The sequence below is a fragment of the Fomitopsis serialis genome (assembly GCF_022376445.1).
Source record: "Fomitopsis serialis strain Sig1Antser10 chromosome Unknown B0H18scaffold_186, whole genome shotgun sequence".
NCBI classification, from domain to species: Eukaryota; Fungi; Basidiomycota; class Agaricomycetes; order Polyporales; family Fomitopsidaceae; genus Fomitopsis; species Fomitopsis serialis.
In genome coordinates, this window is record NW_025955146.1 from 1 (window position 1) to 13,652 (window position 13,652).

General features: G+C 55.2%; 2 protein-coding genes across 2 annotated transcripts; one reads left to right on the top strand and one right to left on the bottom strand.

The window, feature by feature from the left end:
* Nucleotides 1-6,987: 6,987 nt before the first annotated feature.
* On the bottom strand, nucleotides 6,988-9,142 carry B0H18DRAFT_1048391 (uncharacterized protein). Its single transcript, XM_048030877.1, has one exon. It carries the CDS (start codon nucleotides 9,120-9,122, stop codon nucleotides 7,242-7,244), a length of 1,881 nt encoding a protein of 626 aa, XP_047886034.1. The 5' UTR covers nucleotides 9,123-9,142; the 3' UTR covers nucleotides 6,988-7,241.
* Nucleotides 9,143-11,205: 2,063 nt separating this feature from the next.
* On the top strand, nucleotides 11,206-11,580 carry B0H18DRAFT_1048396 (uncharacterized protein; the record flags this gene model as incomplete). Its single annotated transcript, XM_048030878.1, has 2 exons — nucleotides 11,206-11,462; nucleotides 11,496-11,580. 2 exons carry the CDS (start codon nucleotides 11,206-11,208, stop codon nucleotides 11,578-11,580), a joined length of 342 nt encoding a protein of 113 aa, XP_047886035.1.
* Between the last annotated feature and the right edge of the window lie 2,072 nt (nucleotides 11,581-13,652).

Consider the following 13,652-nt stretch of genomic DNA (forward strand, 5'->3'; position numbering starts at 1 on the left):
GGGTAGCGCAAGAAAATGGTTGACGGGGATATTACCGGGTAGTGGATGTAAGTGGTCCATGGTGGCAGGTGGTAGGAATCAGTTTTGCGGGGAGGGGGGAGCGTGCGGGGCACGAATGGTTTTGAGACGAGAGGCCTAAATAATTGGAGTCTGGCCGGAGCATGCCATCGCCTGGCCCACTGAGCGGGTGGCTGAGCGTGGACGCGCTGAGTCAAATCTCGCTAAGACCATTTCGATCGCCATCCCCGATTGCCGGTTTCCGCTCCTCCCATTTCAGGCACGCGCCGCCCCTTCCTTCAGCCACCACCCGCCGCTGCGTCTGCGCGCGCTGGCATGTCGGATAATTCTCACTGTAATGAACCGAACTGTGCTCGGACGCAAGAAATGCGGGCTGTCTTCAGGAGAATGCACGCCCGAGTACTCACCGCAAGGATAAGTCATGCAAACTCGGATCGGAGACCGGACGCCCCCCATTATAGAATGGACTGACGTGACCAACCCCGCATGCTCTCGCGACCGGCGACCCAGCGAAAGGCCCTCGAACGCCAGAGAGCAGGAGACCACCGCCCATCACTCATGCTTGCGTGCTGCAGGATCTCGGTAAGTCTTCGCACGTGTGTCCTATGCTATTTGTAGAGTGGTCTCACCGTAAGCACATAGTGTACCAGAGTACGGTCTCCGCGGAACCGGGTTATGTCACCACACATGACGCTGTGCGATGACGGTTGGACCGTTGGTTTGTGTTAACGAAGTGCAGAAGAGTACAAATGCCAACCGCGCGCAAGCCTGAGAAATGCGAAAGCGCTAGGGCTTAGAATATTCAAATACGAGGGGATGCTTCCACGAAGTCACGGGGATCGGCCTTCAAAACATCATTAGGTATGTGTGCAGGGTGTTCGGCCGTCAACTGGTCTGCTCCATACCATGACACGGGGGGCAGTGGTCAAGTCTTTCGCACGACGCACCGTGACATAGCGATGCCTGACCTCGATACCCGCCTCGGACTGCATCTGCCGAAGAGATCAAGATCACGGTGATGGGCTTTAGAGTGCACGGTGCTGGTATAGAGACGAGCTCAAGTCCACTACACTGCAAAGATAACATGATTTCCCCAGGCAGAAAAGGCTTCAAAAGTGAAAAGAAAAACTCCACGGTTTTCCCACGACATATAGACGTATCTCGCCGGAAAGACGTCGAAAGACGCCTTTCCCGGCGGACAACAGTCCTTCAAGCCTTTTCTACGCCGATAATGGTGCCCTACGGTCCACTTTCCCTGCCCACGTAGGCATTGTGAAAGAGCTTTCACTTCGCCACAACCTTCGCATGTGGAGCAAACGATGGTTTCTTTGTAGTGCTATGTCCGGTACGAGGACGGTCCCATTGACACTCGCGTGCGCAAGTCACTTGATTTGCGACATGGACAGGTGACTAATCCCGACCGGCGTCCACGCACATCGCAATCGCAAGTGGTTCTGCTTCGATCCACTGTCGAACATATCCAGAGACACTTCTGACCATGCAGTATGCTCTAGTTCGCCGCGAGGCTGATAGGAAGAGACCGCCTCTCGTGTTCGCTGATCAATTTCAGGGAGCCTACAGTTCACACGTCAATTGCGCTTCCATCTTCGTCTTGTGTTAGCTCTCACGTCGTTCAGCCTTCTAAAATCCCTACGGTTCGTCAGTGCACATTCGGCCGTCTTATGGATGCATGAAATCAACCAGACGCGTTATTAATCGACAGGAACCAACAGATATTGATATCTGCGCAAGACTTCAGGCTGTCCAAACCCTTTTTTCTGACCATCTATCCAGATCTCTCGACGCACGACGTCTGTACCAGGCAGAAGCTGCAACAGTGCCCAATGACACACTACGTTGCTTTGTTCGATGACGGCTGGGTGCCTGGCTACGATCGAACTCTGTTCGCGGTTCTATGTACTACTGCGGTCTTAAGCAGTGATTCCATGGGACAGATAGTCCCGAGTAGGGAACGCGGCCCGTGGGTACGCACAGCTCGTTGGCGCATTCGTTGTTTTACCAGCCGTCTCTCACTTCTGCAGCTCAGGATAAACTTAATTCCAAAGTGGTCTGCAATCTCACCGCTCACACCGATCTTCAAGGCAAGATGCTGATTCGAGTTCGTTATGCAACAAATTCTGTCAACCATCATCGCCAGCTGCTTGAAGACCCACGCCAGACAGTATATAGGTCCGCTGCAGTGAAACTGGCATGTCCTTGCTAAGCATCACACTGCACGATGTCAAGTCTCACATCCACAGAAGCTATAGCTCTTGCGAGCGGCGTGTGAGTGAAGTTGTTTCTATCTGTTGTACATGCCTGACCTCACTCACTTCAGTTTCATCCAAAATTGTGTTTCTGCAGCAACCGTCGGTTCGTGCATCAGCGTCTGCTTGAGTTCATCATGACATGACCATGATACGTGGCTCTAGTGTTCCTTGCTTATGATTATGTTCTTACCCTCGGAAGCGAAGTGAATCTCTTCTGGTGCCAGCGAGGTGCTTCGGTAGGCAAAGCTGTGTTCTTCCTTCTGCGGACCTCTGTTCTTGGATATGTGATCACGGCCGCCTTTAGTTCATACGCGTCCATTATGACGGTGAGTGCCCCTTTCATGAGCATGAGCAACACTGCCCAAACACTGACCATTATCAACACAAGCTTGGGGGGTGGGTGATACACAATTGTGTCGGTGCAAACGACTCTTCTTACCATGGAGCATCCAGTTGTGCAGCTGCAAACAATGCTAGCAACGCATCCTGGTTCATTGGAACTCTCGTCATCATGGGTAAGAGTGCTCTCACTAGAAAGTGTCAGACATGCACTGAATCCCGGGTCATCATCTGGCCGCTTCAGCCGTCACTGCCATGCGTGTATATGTAGTCAGCGGAGGCAAATGGGCGTGGATCAGTGTCACCTTGATACTAAACTTAACCAACCTTGGTTGGATTGGTGTACGTTTCGACCCTTATTTTGGACTAAGAATTGACTCTCACCTCATACATTCTCAAGTACACCACTTATGCAACCTCGTACCAGCTCGTCATATCTGGAGACTCATGGGTTTGTAGCATATCCGAGACCACGCCCGCGACATTAAATACAATGTAGGTCACACTCCCAGGTCGTGGATTTGCCACTGACCGTCGGACTCGATAGAGGTACTACCTGGTCTAGCCACGGGCTTACTCGTCTTCCATGCCTCATTATGTTGTCTCTAAGGGACTTTGGTTGCGCTGATATGCACCATGTTGGCCGATCTAGTCCTCATCATCGTGACGTGGGTATGCACATTCCACTGTGTCAGAGTCCAACGGAGAATGCGACTATTGCCGCGTTCCATTGCCTGGCTTCTATTCAGAGATGGTCAGTAATATCTACCGCTACACATAGGGGGTGGTGAACTGAAGATGCTTTTTCACGTCGATCTCATCCAGGAAATATGTATTTCCTGTGCGTATCTATTAAACTTATGGCTCTAGCGTCGATGGTCACTAATGCTGCCTTAGTGCGATGTTTTCCCTAAATCTCGTCCTTTGTGTGGTTGGCGCATGGTCCAACGTGCGTCAAAACACACACGTCCAGTGGACTTTGAGGCTAATAACATGTCCTGCCTAGAATTTGAACTGGCTTAGCAGCCTGAACTTCCCGTGAGTCCTATGCTGATAATCATCACGACCACGGGTGCTTATGTTATAGCGCGACTGGCAGCCTAAAACTGGTCCTGGTGACTCGGCTTCTGATCAACTTACGGCATGCGTCCTTGGCTGGCGGCAACATCATTATAGGATCCCAAAGCACGTCTGCTGAGATCTGGGATCGGTCTGATCCTGCCGTCGAATCCTCGACTCTTAGGTTCCGTGATGGTAGCACTCTCAGAGACGAGGAAGAAACACGTGCGTTCATCGTCACTAATTTGAGGTTGAAGATGGGCTAAACTGCGGGCATTAGGTGACAATCAAACGGAGACAGGAGGCAACGACACCGAGAATGACAACCCCCAATCAGAGGCAGCATAGTTGTTACGATCTAAGGATTGAATGACAAGGGGTATCTGGGCTATATATGGAATGAAAAATACACTCGCCCTCAGCGTAGTGCCTTGGATAGACGAGGTGATTCGTCAATCAATCAATGCATTTGGAAGTCGTCGAATTATGACCGTAATATACATTGCGAAGATGCTGTGTACAACTTAGCGTGTAGAAGAACAAGAACGAAAGCGTCGTGGAGGGTATAATGATACACAGCAGCACGGACAGTCCAGGTTCGGGGCGTGCGATGGGTGGGATACCACGAGTGGCTCGTTGTCGGCGACATATGTACGAGGGACAACATGCGTGCCCTTGAAGGAGAAACAACGGACCCATGAGTCGCACTGCAAGTCACCGGTACTATAATACCCGAAGACACTTGGAAGACACACTAGCAGAAGATACTTCAGTACTTATTCTTAACTTGAAGAGGAGCGCGTTCTGCATATGTGCTATGACACATCGTCGCTGAGCTTCCTGCACATACACAGACTCGGAGTCGAAAGCGATGTGGTTTACAGTGAGTACTACCACTGCCAGTGCGACGGCTGCCAGTGCCAGTGTGGCGCGAAAGAACCCGGGCGTTGCCGGAGACCTGAGAAGAGATGAGCGCTGGACTCGGAGGAGGATGCGCTTCAATGTTCGTTTGCATACATTGCGCAATTGGCTGGCACGCCATGTCAGAAGCACAGGCTAACTAGTGATTACAACCAAAGTCAAGGGGCGTCGCATTGACAGCGGTCCTAACCCTCAGACCTTCTCCCGTACGCGTTCTCCCACCCGAACTGTTCTCAAGACACCCCTAGTCACGATCCAGGTCGCCCTATTGCTGTAAACGACGCTCACCGCGTTCGCCGGTATATCACTTCTCATGGAGTGTGCGGGGTGTGTATCAACTGTTGTCCATGTCATCTTGAGTTAGCTCTCACGTCATTCTGTCTCATCCAACTACCTACCGTACATCAATGGAGGTAAGTCGGATCATCGATTAAATGGCGGATGTGTGTTCATCTGACTATCTTCCCTCCCACAGTTTTCACTCTTGGATTGGTAGGCGTTCAACATCAATTATGGCTGCGATGGCCCGTTCAAACCCCTAACTCTCGACGTATGCACTTGACGGCCCCGGCACCAGATTACAGAAGTTGCCGCAGAGCCCTCTCCTATGATCGTTGGTCGTCAGCTGCGACCCAACTCTGCTCCTGCTCGCTGTGTCATAGGCTAGGGTCCCCCTGCGGTCCAATTGCTGACAAGATCCGTTGCGAATGACTCTTGTAAGCTACGGCGTCTGCGAGTCAGTTATCATCGTTCATGCGGTTTACATGCGTATCGCTTACAGTTCGAATTCGCTCATACCGTTCCGCTTCATCACATCTTCCCTGTGAGTTATCACTGGAGGTATGTCGGTCTATCAAAGAAATCAGCAGATTCGGACGTATGTCATCGACCAACGTACTAGCTCATGCCACCATCCGCAGTCTGGATGTGGTCGATGCTGTTCATTGCGGAAGACTTATTGTTGCGACTTCATGCCAGTGTGCGTCCGTCTACATGTCTTGATAGTTCGCAGAAGCTACAGCAAATCACTACAAATGTCTCATGCCGTACGTTGTTTGACCTACCATGCTTGTTCGTTCGTTCAACATTCAACACAGTCGACAGGACAGTGCAGGCGAACAAGCACGGCCTTCCAAACCGAACGAGGATGACTATGACGGTGGTCGTGGGCGCCCCGACTTGAAGGTGCCGATTACTTTGAGAGCAGCCCTCAAGCTCAAGTCTCAAGAAGTACTAGATAGCGGCCGAGCGTTTGTGACAGATTGATATGATCTCAAACGCAACACTAATTATTCCGTCCGTTCAGGACTTCTAATCTGTTGGATCCGTATCCATATGCTTCGGTTTCAGGTCCATGGTGCCAATAGAGGCAGGGGATTCGTGCACTGCGGAAGGCGCAGATAAAGATTTGGAGCCTTGGAATCCCCCTTTACGCGGCTTCGAGCGCTATGGACCCATCGAGAGTCTTTCAATTCTGATCAGTTCAATTTCGAGGGCCGTCAAAGAGACGGGTACATCCGCAAACCTTGTCGACAATCTATCAGTGGTGTCCGAAAGCACGTTAGGCGCGCTGCATAGCATGCTTATATGGGTCGACGTCTCAGAATCTGCACGTCGCACCGCGCTCTGGGACACAATGTCAAGCGTTCCAGCGGAAGTAATACCTGCATTGAGAAGCGTGTAAGACGGCCTCTCTTTGTATGTCGCTCACAATACATTAAGACTAATCACGCAGATTTGTGGAAACCTGCCTTTATGGAGCAATCATCGGTTAGTTTTCGAGAACTGCGTATGCGCCGTCTTTGAGTACTGATTGTAATGCTGTGTTATAGCATTCCTGACCTACGACTACGTTCTGACGCTTGGCGATGAAATCGAGTTCTTCTGGCGCAAAGGATCAGTGGCCGCCAGGGTTGTTTTCTTCTTGCTGCGATTATCTGTCCTTGGGATCATCGTAACAACTTTCCTTGAAAACTACGTCCCAAATCTCGGGAACTCTGTGAGTAAATCTTCACTCTGGTAGCATCGCCAAAATGCCGACTTTACCTGATGCGGGAAAGGTCACGACGTGAGATCAGCTTTGCGTATTCAATAGGATATCAGTCCTTACATTTGGATGTTCTAGGTGCTCTGCTGTAGTCAACTCAAGTAACGCACTCTGCGCTACTGCGATGGTGCTCATATCCGGTCAGGTGTTGTGAGGTTCAGATCCTCAGATATCCACTGTAACGTCGCCTCACTCGTCGTGCCCGATATGCGCTGTACCCAGTCTCTATTGAAGGAGATCTGTCTACAGTAATGCATACATAGGCGGTGACGAGTAAAAGGCTAAGGCGTAGTAGATGTGCTGGCACGCCATACGAGACTGTGATCAAACATAACCAAACATGTGTGATAAGATATGCCGTAACGGGAATATCCGTTACACTCTCCCCCACTGGACACGACCACGGGTCCCAGCGATAACCAGAGAAACAAAAAGGAAAGAGAATAGGAATGGAATCATACACGCGACAACACATTGATAGTAGCGACCGGCAAAACAAAGGTGGTGCCGTACTGTAGACAACGACTCGCAAGTTCGCATCAGTGAGCAGCACGGCCGCCACCATTGTCATGCATAACTCGATGGAGTTATGCAAACCGGGACGTGACAAATGGGCTTGTTGCATTGCGCAGTGTTGTGGTGGCCAGAGCGGAACACAGTGGCAGGAGCGACAGTGGCCAGCACGACAATGGCTGGGATGACGATGTCGATGGTATGACCATGGCGCCAGGACGGACAATGGTGGTGGCATCAGCAGTGGCGGTAGTAGCAACGGCGGGACGTGATGTCGATAGCGGGTAATGAGGTCGTTGTACAGTGTTGCGGCAGTGGCGACAGCGGAAGACGGTGGCGACGAAGCGGGCAACAACAGCTGTAGTGCAGCGGGACATATGGCCAGTCTCAGGTCTCCATGCCGAGTCCTCAGCGGATGGGACGTCGGACCTCGAGTTCAGGCTGGACGTACTCTCTGTGCAAGACGCGGTGATTGCCACAGGAATATACGTGCGGTCGTAATTAGCGGTGCGCACGACGAACACACTGTTCGTCGATACGCTTACTAGTACGAGTCCTGGCACGAAAGACGGCGGCGACGTGAGTACGTCCAGTGAGGGCGTACTGTCGGTCTTGGAGCCTGCCCGCTCGCTTGCTGTACTCGACATGACTACGTCGAGTTCGGCCTTGCATCCGCATAGGTCTTTGCCATCAAGGGTGTCAAGTACCCTGAGGTACTTGACCGCACACCGCACAGTGCACCTCGGTGCGACGGTCGCCTGTGTCCGGGTCTCGAGTGCGTTGTCCTGTACGACGACGTACTGGTCCTCCGGCTCGTCTTTGCTTTCCGAGCACGGTGGCTCGTCTTCTTCATCTACACTGTGCCCTTCCCCCTCTCCTCCTTCTGCACGACCCTCCTCGACTCTCTCTCTGGCTTCCGTACCATCGCCCACATCTCCCTTGACCCCGTCCTGGCCCTTCCGTCCTACACACGGTCTCCAGAGTTCGTACGCGATCTGCGACCCGTGGTGCCTGTCGTAGTCGCCGGCGATATCGGGGGCCGCGGAGAGGTCGGTATGAAATTGGGTGGAGGTCCCTAGAAACGAGCCGTCAGCGAGAACTGTGAAGTTCTCGCCGGGTTGACGGTCGGGAGGCCATTCTAGTCGGTTGGGGTCTGTAAGCGCCGGCCGCTGCACTGTCCGTAGTGCAGCAGTTGGGCCGCGATCTCGAGCTCGCGCGTCGCTCGGAGATACGTGATCATCGGGCTGCGCGCTCGTCGGGGCGCCGGGGTCACGGAGAGAGTGGTGGCTGGAGGAGTCGAGGTGGCGGTTAAGGCTTGCCAACTGAGCCACAGGGGTTTCAGCTGTGTCGAAGCCGCCGGAGACCTGCACTTCCTCACGGAAGTGCAATCCGTCTTGGGACGCCGATGCTAGCGTGATGCTACGGTCCGACAAGCGATCAGTGATGGACGGGGAATGGTGATTGTTATCCCCCTGTACGTCGAGCAATGAGCTAGACGTACCCGCTGCACTAGTGGCAGTCGAGGTGGGCTGGGGCACGATGGTCATGCATCGCTGCAAGTCCATCGTGCATCCTTGCGAATTGTAAAGTACGACCGCGAGATCGTCCTGTAGCACAGACGTGCTATCCCGTGGGACATCCGGTACGACTTCGCAGTCGTACCTGGGGGCGGAAGTGCCGTCTTCATGGTCACTCGCGATCATTGAAGCAGAGATGAAGAGACGGTAGCCCGACGAGTCGCAGGCATTGCTCTCGACGGGCTCCCTGTTCGTCATCACACTCACTGGTGTGGACGCAGGCACGGACATGGCATGTGTCGAAGTGGGTACATCCCTCATGGATGTACCTTCACTTGTTGACCCGTCGTGCTGATTGGTAGCGTGTGCGTCGGGCAGGATGCACGCCGTACTCATCACTTGACAGTCGGTCGTATAGTGATGGGGCACGACGGACATGCAGTGTTGCTTGTCCGCCGTGTTGCCTTGCGAGTTGAACGGTACGACCTCGCGGTCGTCCCGCAGCGCTATCGTGTAGTCTTCCTGGCCAGCAACACGTCCGACGAACTTCACGTTCGTCGTCACGCTTGCTAGCGCGGGCACGTCCAATGGAAGTGGCATCGAGATGGATACGTCCATCTGGGGCGTATCCGCTACTCGGCGCCCAGTCGTGGAAAGGTGGGGCACGTCGGACGTGCAGTACTGCGCGTCTGCCGTGTCGCATTGCGAGATGAGTGGTACGACCATGAGGTCGTCCCGTAGCACAGGTGTGCCGCCTCGTGGAGCCGAGAGTACGACCATTAGGTCGTCCCGCGTCGCCTCCGCACGATCCTCGTGCCCCCCCGTGCGTACAACGAACATTCCGTTTGTTGCTGCAGTTCTGGGAGTGTCCATGGAGGCGCAGGGCACGTCGGACGTGTGGTTCTGCGTGTCCGCAGTGTAGCCATGCGTACTGCCCGGTACAACCTGTAGGTTGTACCAGGGCCCGTGCATGCGATGTGCGTGGCCAACAGGACGTACGACGATCTTCGCGTTCGTCGATACGCCTGTTCGTGCGGGCATCGGAGAAGGAGGCAGTGGAGAGTGGGGTACGTCGGACGTGTGGTGCTGCGCGTCCGTCGTACTGTTATGCGTAGACAAGGGTACGACCCGCGGGTCGTCCCCTAATGCTGTGGTCCTGGTCTCGTGGCCAGCGGTACGCCCGACGAACTCCGTGTTCGTCGATACGCACGCTGGCGGGGGTACTGGCGCAGGCAGAGGCGAGTCGGGTACGTCCAGTAAGGGCGTACCTGCGAATTGCGAGCCTTCCTGCTCGCTTTCCCTACTCGCCCTGCACCCTTCCTCCCTCTCTCCCTTCGTACCTTCCTCGCGTCCTTCTCGTTCCTTCGGGATCTCCTCGCAACCTCCACTATCCGCGTTCCTCGTGGTCCGCTCGACCTTGCGGCTCGGCGCTGGGCTTGAACGCGCGGTGTTCAAGTCCTGGGTCGCGCGGCTGGGCTTCGTGTCGCCAGAGCCGCGATAGCGGTCGCCAGAGTCAAGGCGCGAGCCGAGAGGGGTGGGGTGAGGAGCCAAAGAGGGAGGAAGTGGCGATCTGGTACCGCGAGGTACCAGGTCGTCGGGCGCCGCTAGCTGGGCTGGCGGCAGTTCAGCCAGCCAGTCGTGAGTGCGCGTCCGCGCTCGCGTTGGGACGGTGCGCTCGTCTGGTTCGCCAGACGGGCGCTCGTGGTGGCTGCCCTGAGAGTGGAAGGGGTCGAGAACGAGGGGTCGGTGGAGGCTCAGCGCAGCGCAGTGGGCGCTAGCGCTCGGGAAGCTCGCCACAGACTCGTGGCACTCAACGCCAGTAGCGTTGAGCGCGTCGCGTGTTGCGCCGAGCAGGCTGCTCGTCGTGGCGTGCCCCTCGTATAATATATATCTTGTGTCGCTGTTCATCTCTGAGCACGCGACGATTGTATCTACATACGCGGGTTCGTTCCCGCTGTACACAGTGCTATTGAAGTACTGTGTACCTATGCCCTCCCGAGCGCGGAGATGCGTCGACTCGACGCACCACTCGCTCAGCTCGGATGCGAGCTCGATGATGGACGTGTCCTCGAGCTCGGCGCCTGCATCATCCTTCGGGGTGATGCCTGGCTTCGTTGCTTGGGCACGGACACCCTGGGATGATGCCTCCGGGTGGCATTGAGCAGACCCCATGGCGATCTCAGGCTGCTCAGAACGCCGTGCGTACCCGACTCCGCCTTGAATAATGACGGATCCCGGTACAACCTGTAGGTCGTCCCGAGATGTGGACGTGCTGTCGTCTCCATGATCATTTGTGATCATGGAGGCGGAGATGAAGAGACGGTGGCCCGACGAGCCGCGGGCGTTGCGCACGACAGGCTCTACATTCGCTGTTACGCACGCTAACGTAGGCATGGCAGATGTCGAGGTAAGTACGTCCGCTGAGGGCGTACTTTTTCTTCTCCGAGTCGACACTCTGTACTCACCGGTAGCGTGTACAGATGACTGGGACACGTCGAATGAGCAATGCTGCTCGTCCGTCATGTCGCCTTGCGGAACAGACGGTACGACCGCGAGGTCGTCCCGTATCACAGGCGTATTCCCTGCGTTCATTGAGCCTCTGTGCTCGTTCTTCTTGCTCGCCCCGTACCCTTCCCCCTCCTCTCTCTTCCTAATCTCCCTGGTTCCTGTTCGCTCCTCGTTCTGTACGTTCTTCTCGATCTTGTTGCTCGGCGCTGGACTTGCACGCGCGTCGTGCGAGTCCTGGGCCGCGCGGCTTTGTTGCGTGTCGCCGGAACCGTCGATGGTCGAATAGAGGGTGCCAGTGCCGAGAACAGGGCTTCTCGAGTCAGAAGCGGGGTCGCGAGAGTCAAGGAGAGTGGCCGTAGAAGGAGGAGCCGCCGGTCTGGTACCGTGAGGTGCCAGGTCGTTGAGCGCCGCTAGCTGAACTAGGGATAGTTCAGCGAGTCGTCCGCGAACGCGAGTTTGCGTGTCCCTTGGGACAGCGCGCGTATCTGCCCCGCCGACCGGGCGTTCGTGGTTGTCCTGAGGATGAGCAATATCGACCCGTTCGTAGAACCGGTCGATGTCTTGCCGCGGACTTGTCAGCTGAACCGCCCGCGGTTCAGTCGTCTCGAGAGGTCCGGAGCCTTGTACTTCCGGCAGGGAGTGCACATCTTCCTGGAGAGCGGTCGCACGCGACTGGTCGTCGCCAGAGGGAGTATCGACTGCGAGATGGCGGTCGGTACTGACCGGTCGATCCTTCAGCTGAACCCGGTAATGTTCAGCTGTCCTAAGGCAGTCCGTGTTTGGCACTTCCATTGGGAAGTGCCACCACATTTGAGGTGTGGTTGCGCGCAGGCGGTGGCTGCCAGAGTGAAGATCGAGGTGGCGGTTAGCATCAAGAGGAGGACTTCCAGCGCTAACGCTGGGAGTGCTCGCTCTCGGCGCGGGCTCGGGATGCTCGACGCGCTGAGCGTCGAGCGCGATGCGGCCAGTGTCGGGCGCGTCGTCCGGCTCGAGTAATATATTTTTTGAGTCACGGCTCATTTCTGAGCACGCGACATGCGGGTCCACGAGCGGGAGCTCGTCTACATGCGGGGACACGACATAAAGTTGTGTCCCTATGCCTTCCCGGGCGCGGGACCGAGTCGCCTTGTCGTGCAACTGGGGCGTGGGCTCGTTCTCGGCGGCCGTGGCGTCCTCGACCCTGGCGCGTGCACCACTCTTGAGAGTGGTACCGAGCTTGGTCGACTGAATGGGAGCACACGGAGACGGAGTCTCCGGGTAGCTCTGAGCGGGCTCGATGTCGGGCTCGATCTGCTCAGTGCGCGGCTCTTTGCCAGGCTCAGACACGGACTCGACAGCGGCGGCGCTGTCGGGCTCAACGCGCGTACCATTCTTCGGAGTGCTGCCTAGCTCCTGCACCTCAGCTGGAGCAGGCGGGGCCAGGCTCTCCTGGCAGCTCTGAACGAGCTCGACCTTGGGCTCGAGCCGTTCTGCGAGTACTGTGCATTCGACCTCACGGTCGGATGGTGCCTGCCCTGATAGTGCTTCGGCTGAGTCCTCGGGGTTGGAGGACTCAGTCCGGCGGGTCGCGCGATGGCGGCGCCTGGAATCCCGCTCCAGTAAGCAGTCGAACGTTTGGTCCATGAGTTTCATCAGATCCTCATGGTCCCTCTTCGACTGCTCAATGGCAGTATCGAAGTCGAATCTCGGAGTCACGGCAGTCTTGAGTTGCTGGTGGCTACCGAGAGTCTCGGCTTGGATGTTGTGGGTGGCCCGTATTTCGGCCACCCGAGCCCTGAGCTTCGCGCGAATCGCATGCCGCTTTTCGCGGCGCGACTCGCGACTGCTGTGCGAATGCTCGGGAGTGTTGGTCGTCGACTCAACCATTCTTGAGTAATAGTGACGTCGACTAGAGTGATCCAGATAGCATAGAGTTGTTGACGTCGAGTAGATATATGTCGAAGTCGAGTTTCGAGGTTGTTGCCTAGAATAGTAGATCCCCCAGAATAGAAGTCCTAGTGAGGAGGAGCGCAAAAAAGTGTAACGTCGCCTCACTCGTCGTGCCCGATATGCGCTGTACCCAGTCTCTATTGAAGGAGATCTGTCTACAGTAATGCATACATAGGCGGTGACGAGTAAAAGGCTAAGGCGTAGTAGATGTGCTGGCACGCCATACGAGACTGTGATCAAACATAACCAAACATGTGTGATAAGATATGCCGTAACGGGAATATCCGTTACATCCACTGACAACTTCGTGACTCTGTACAGCTATTACCGCTGTTCGTGCATACGTTGTCACCAGTGGCCAGTGGCATTGGACAGTTATAGCGTCAGTGTTTGGCCTATCAAGCGCTGCTCTCACTGTGGTGCGCATACAGTCTCTGTTCAGAACAAGACGACGCTGACATTAGCCCAACATACTCTGATACCAAGTTTCTCATATCCCAAGCTCACTATCGGGTTGATGAAATCCAATCC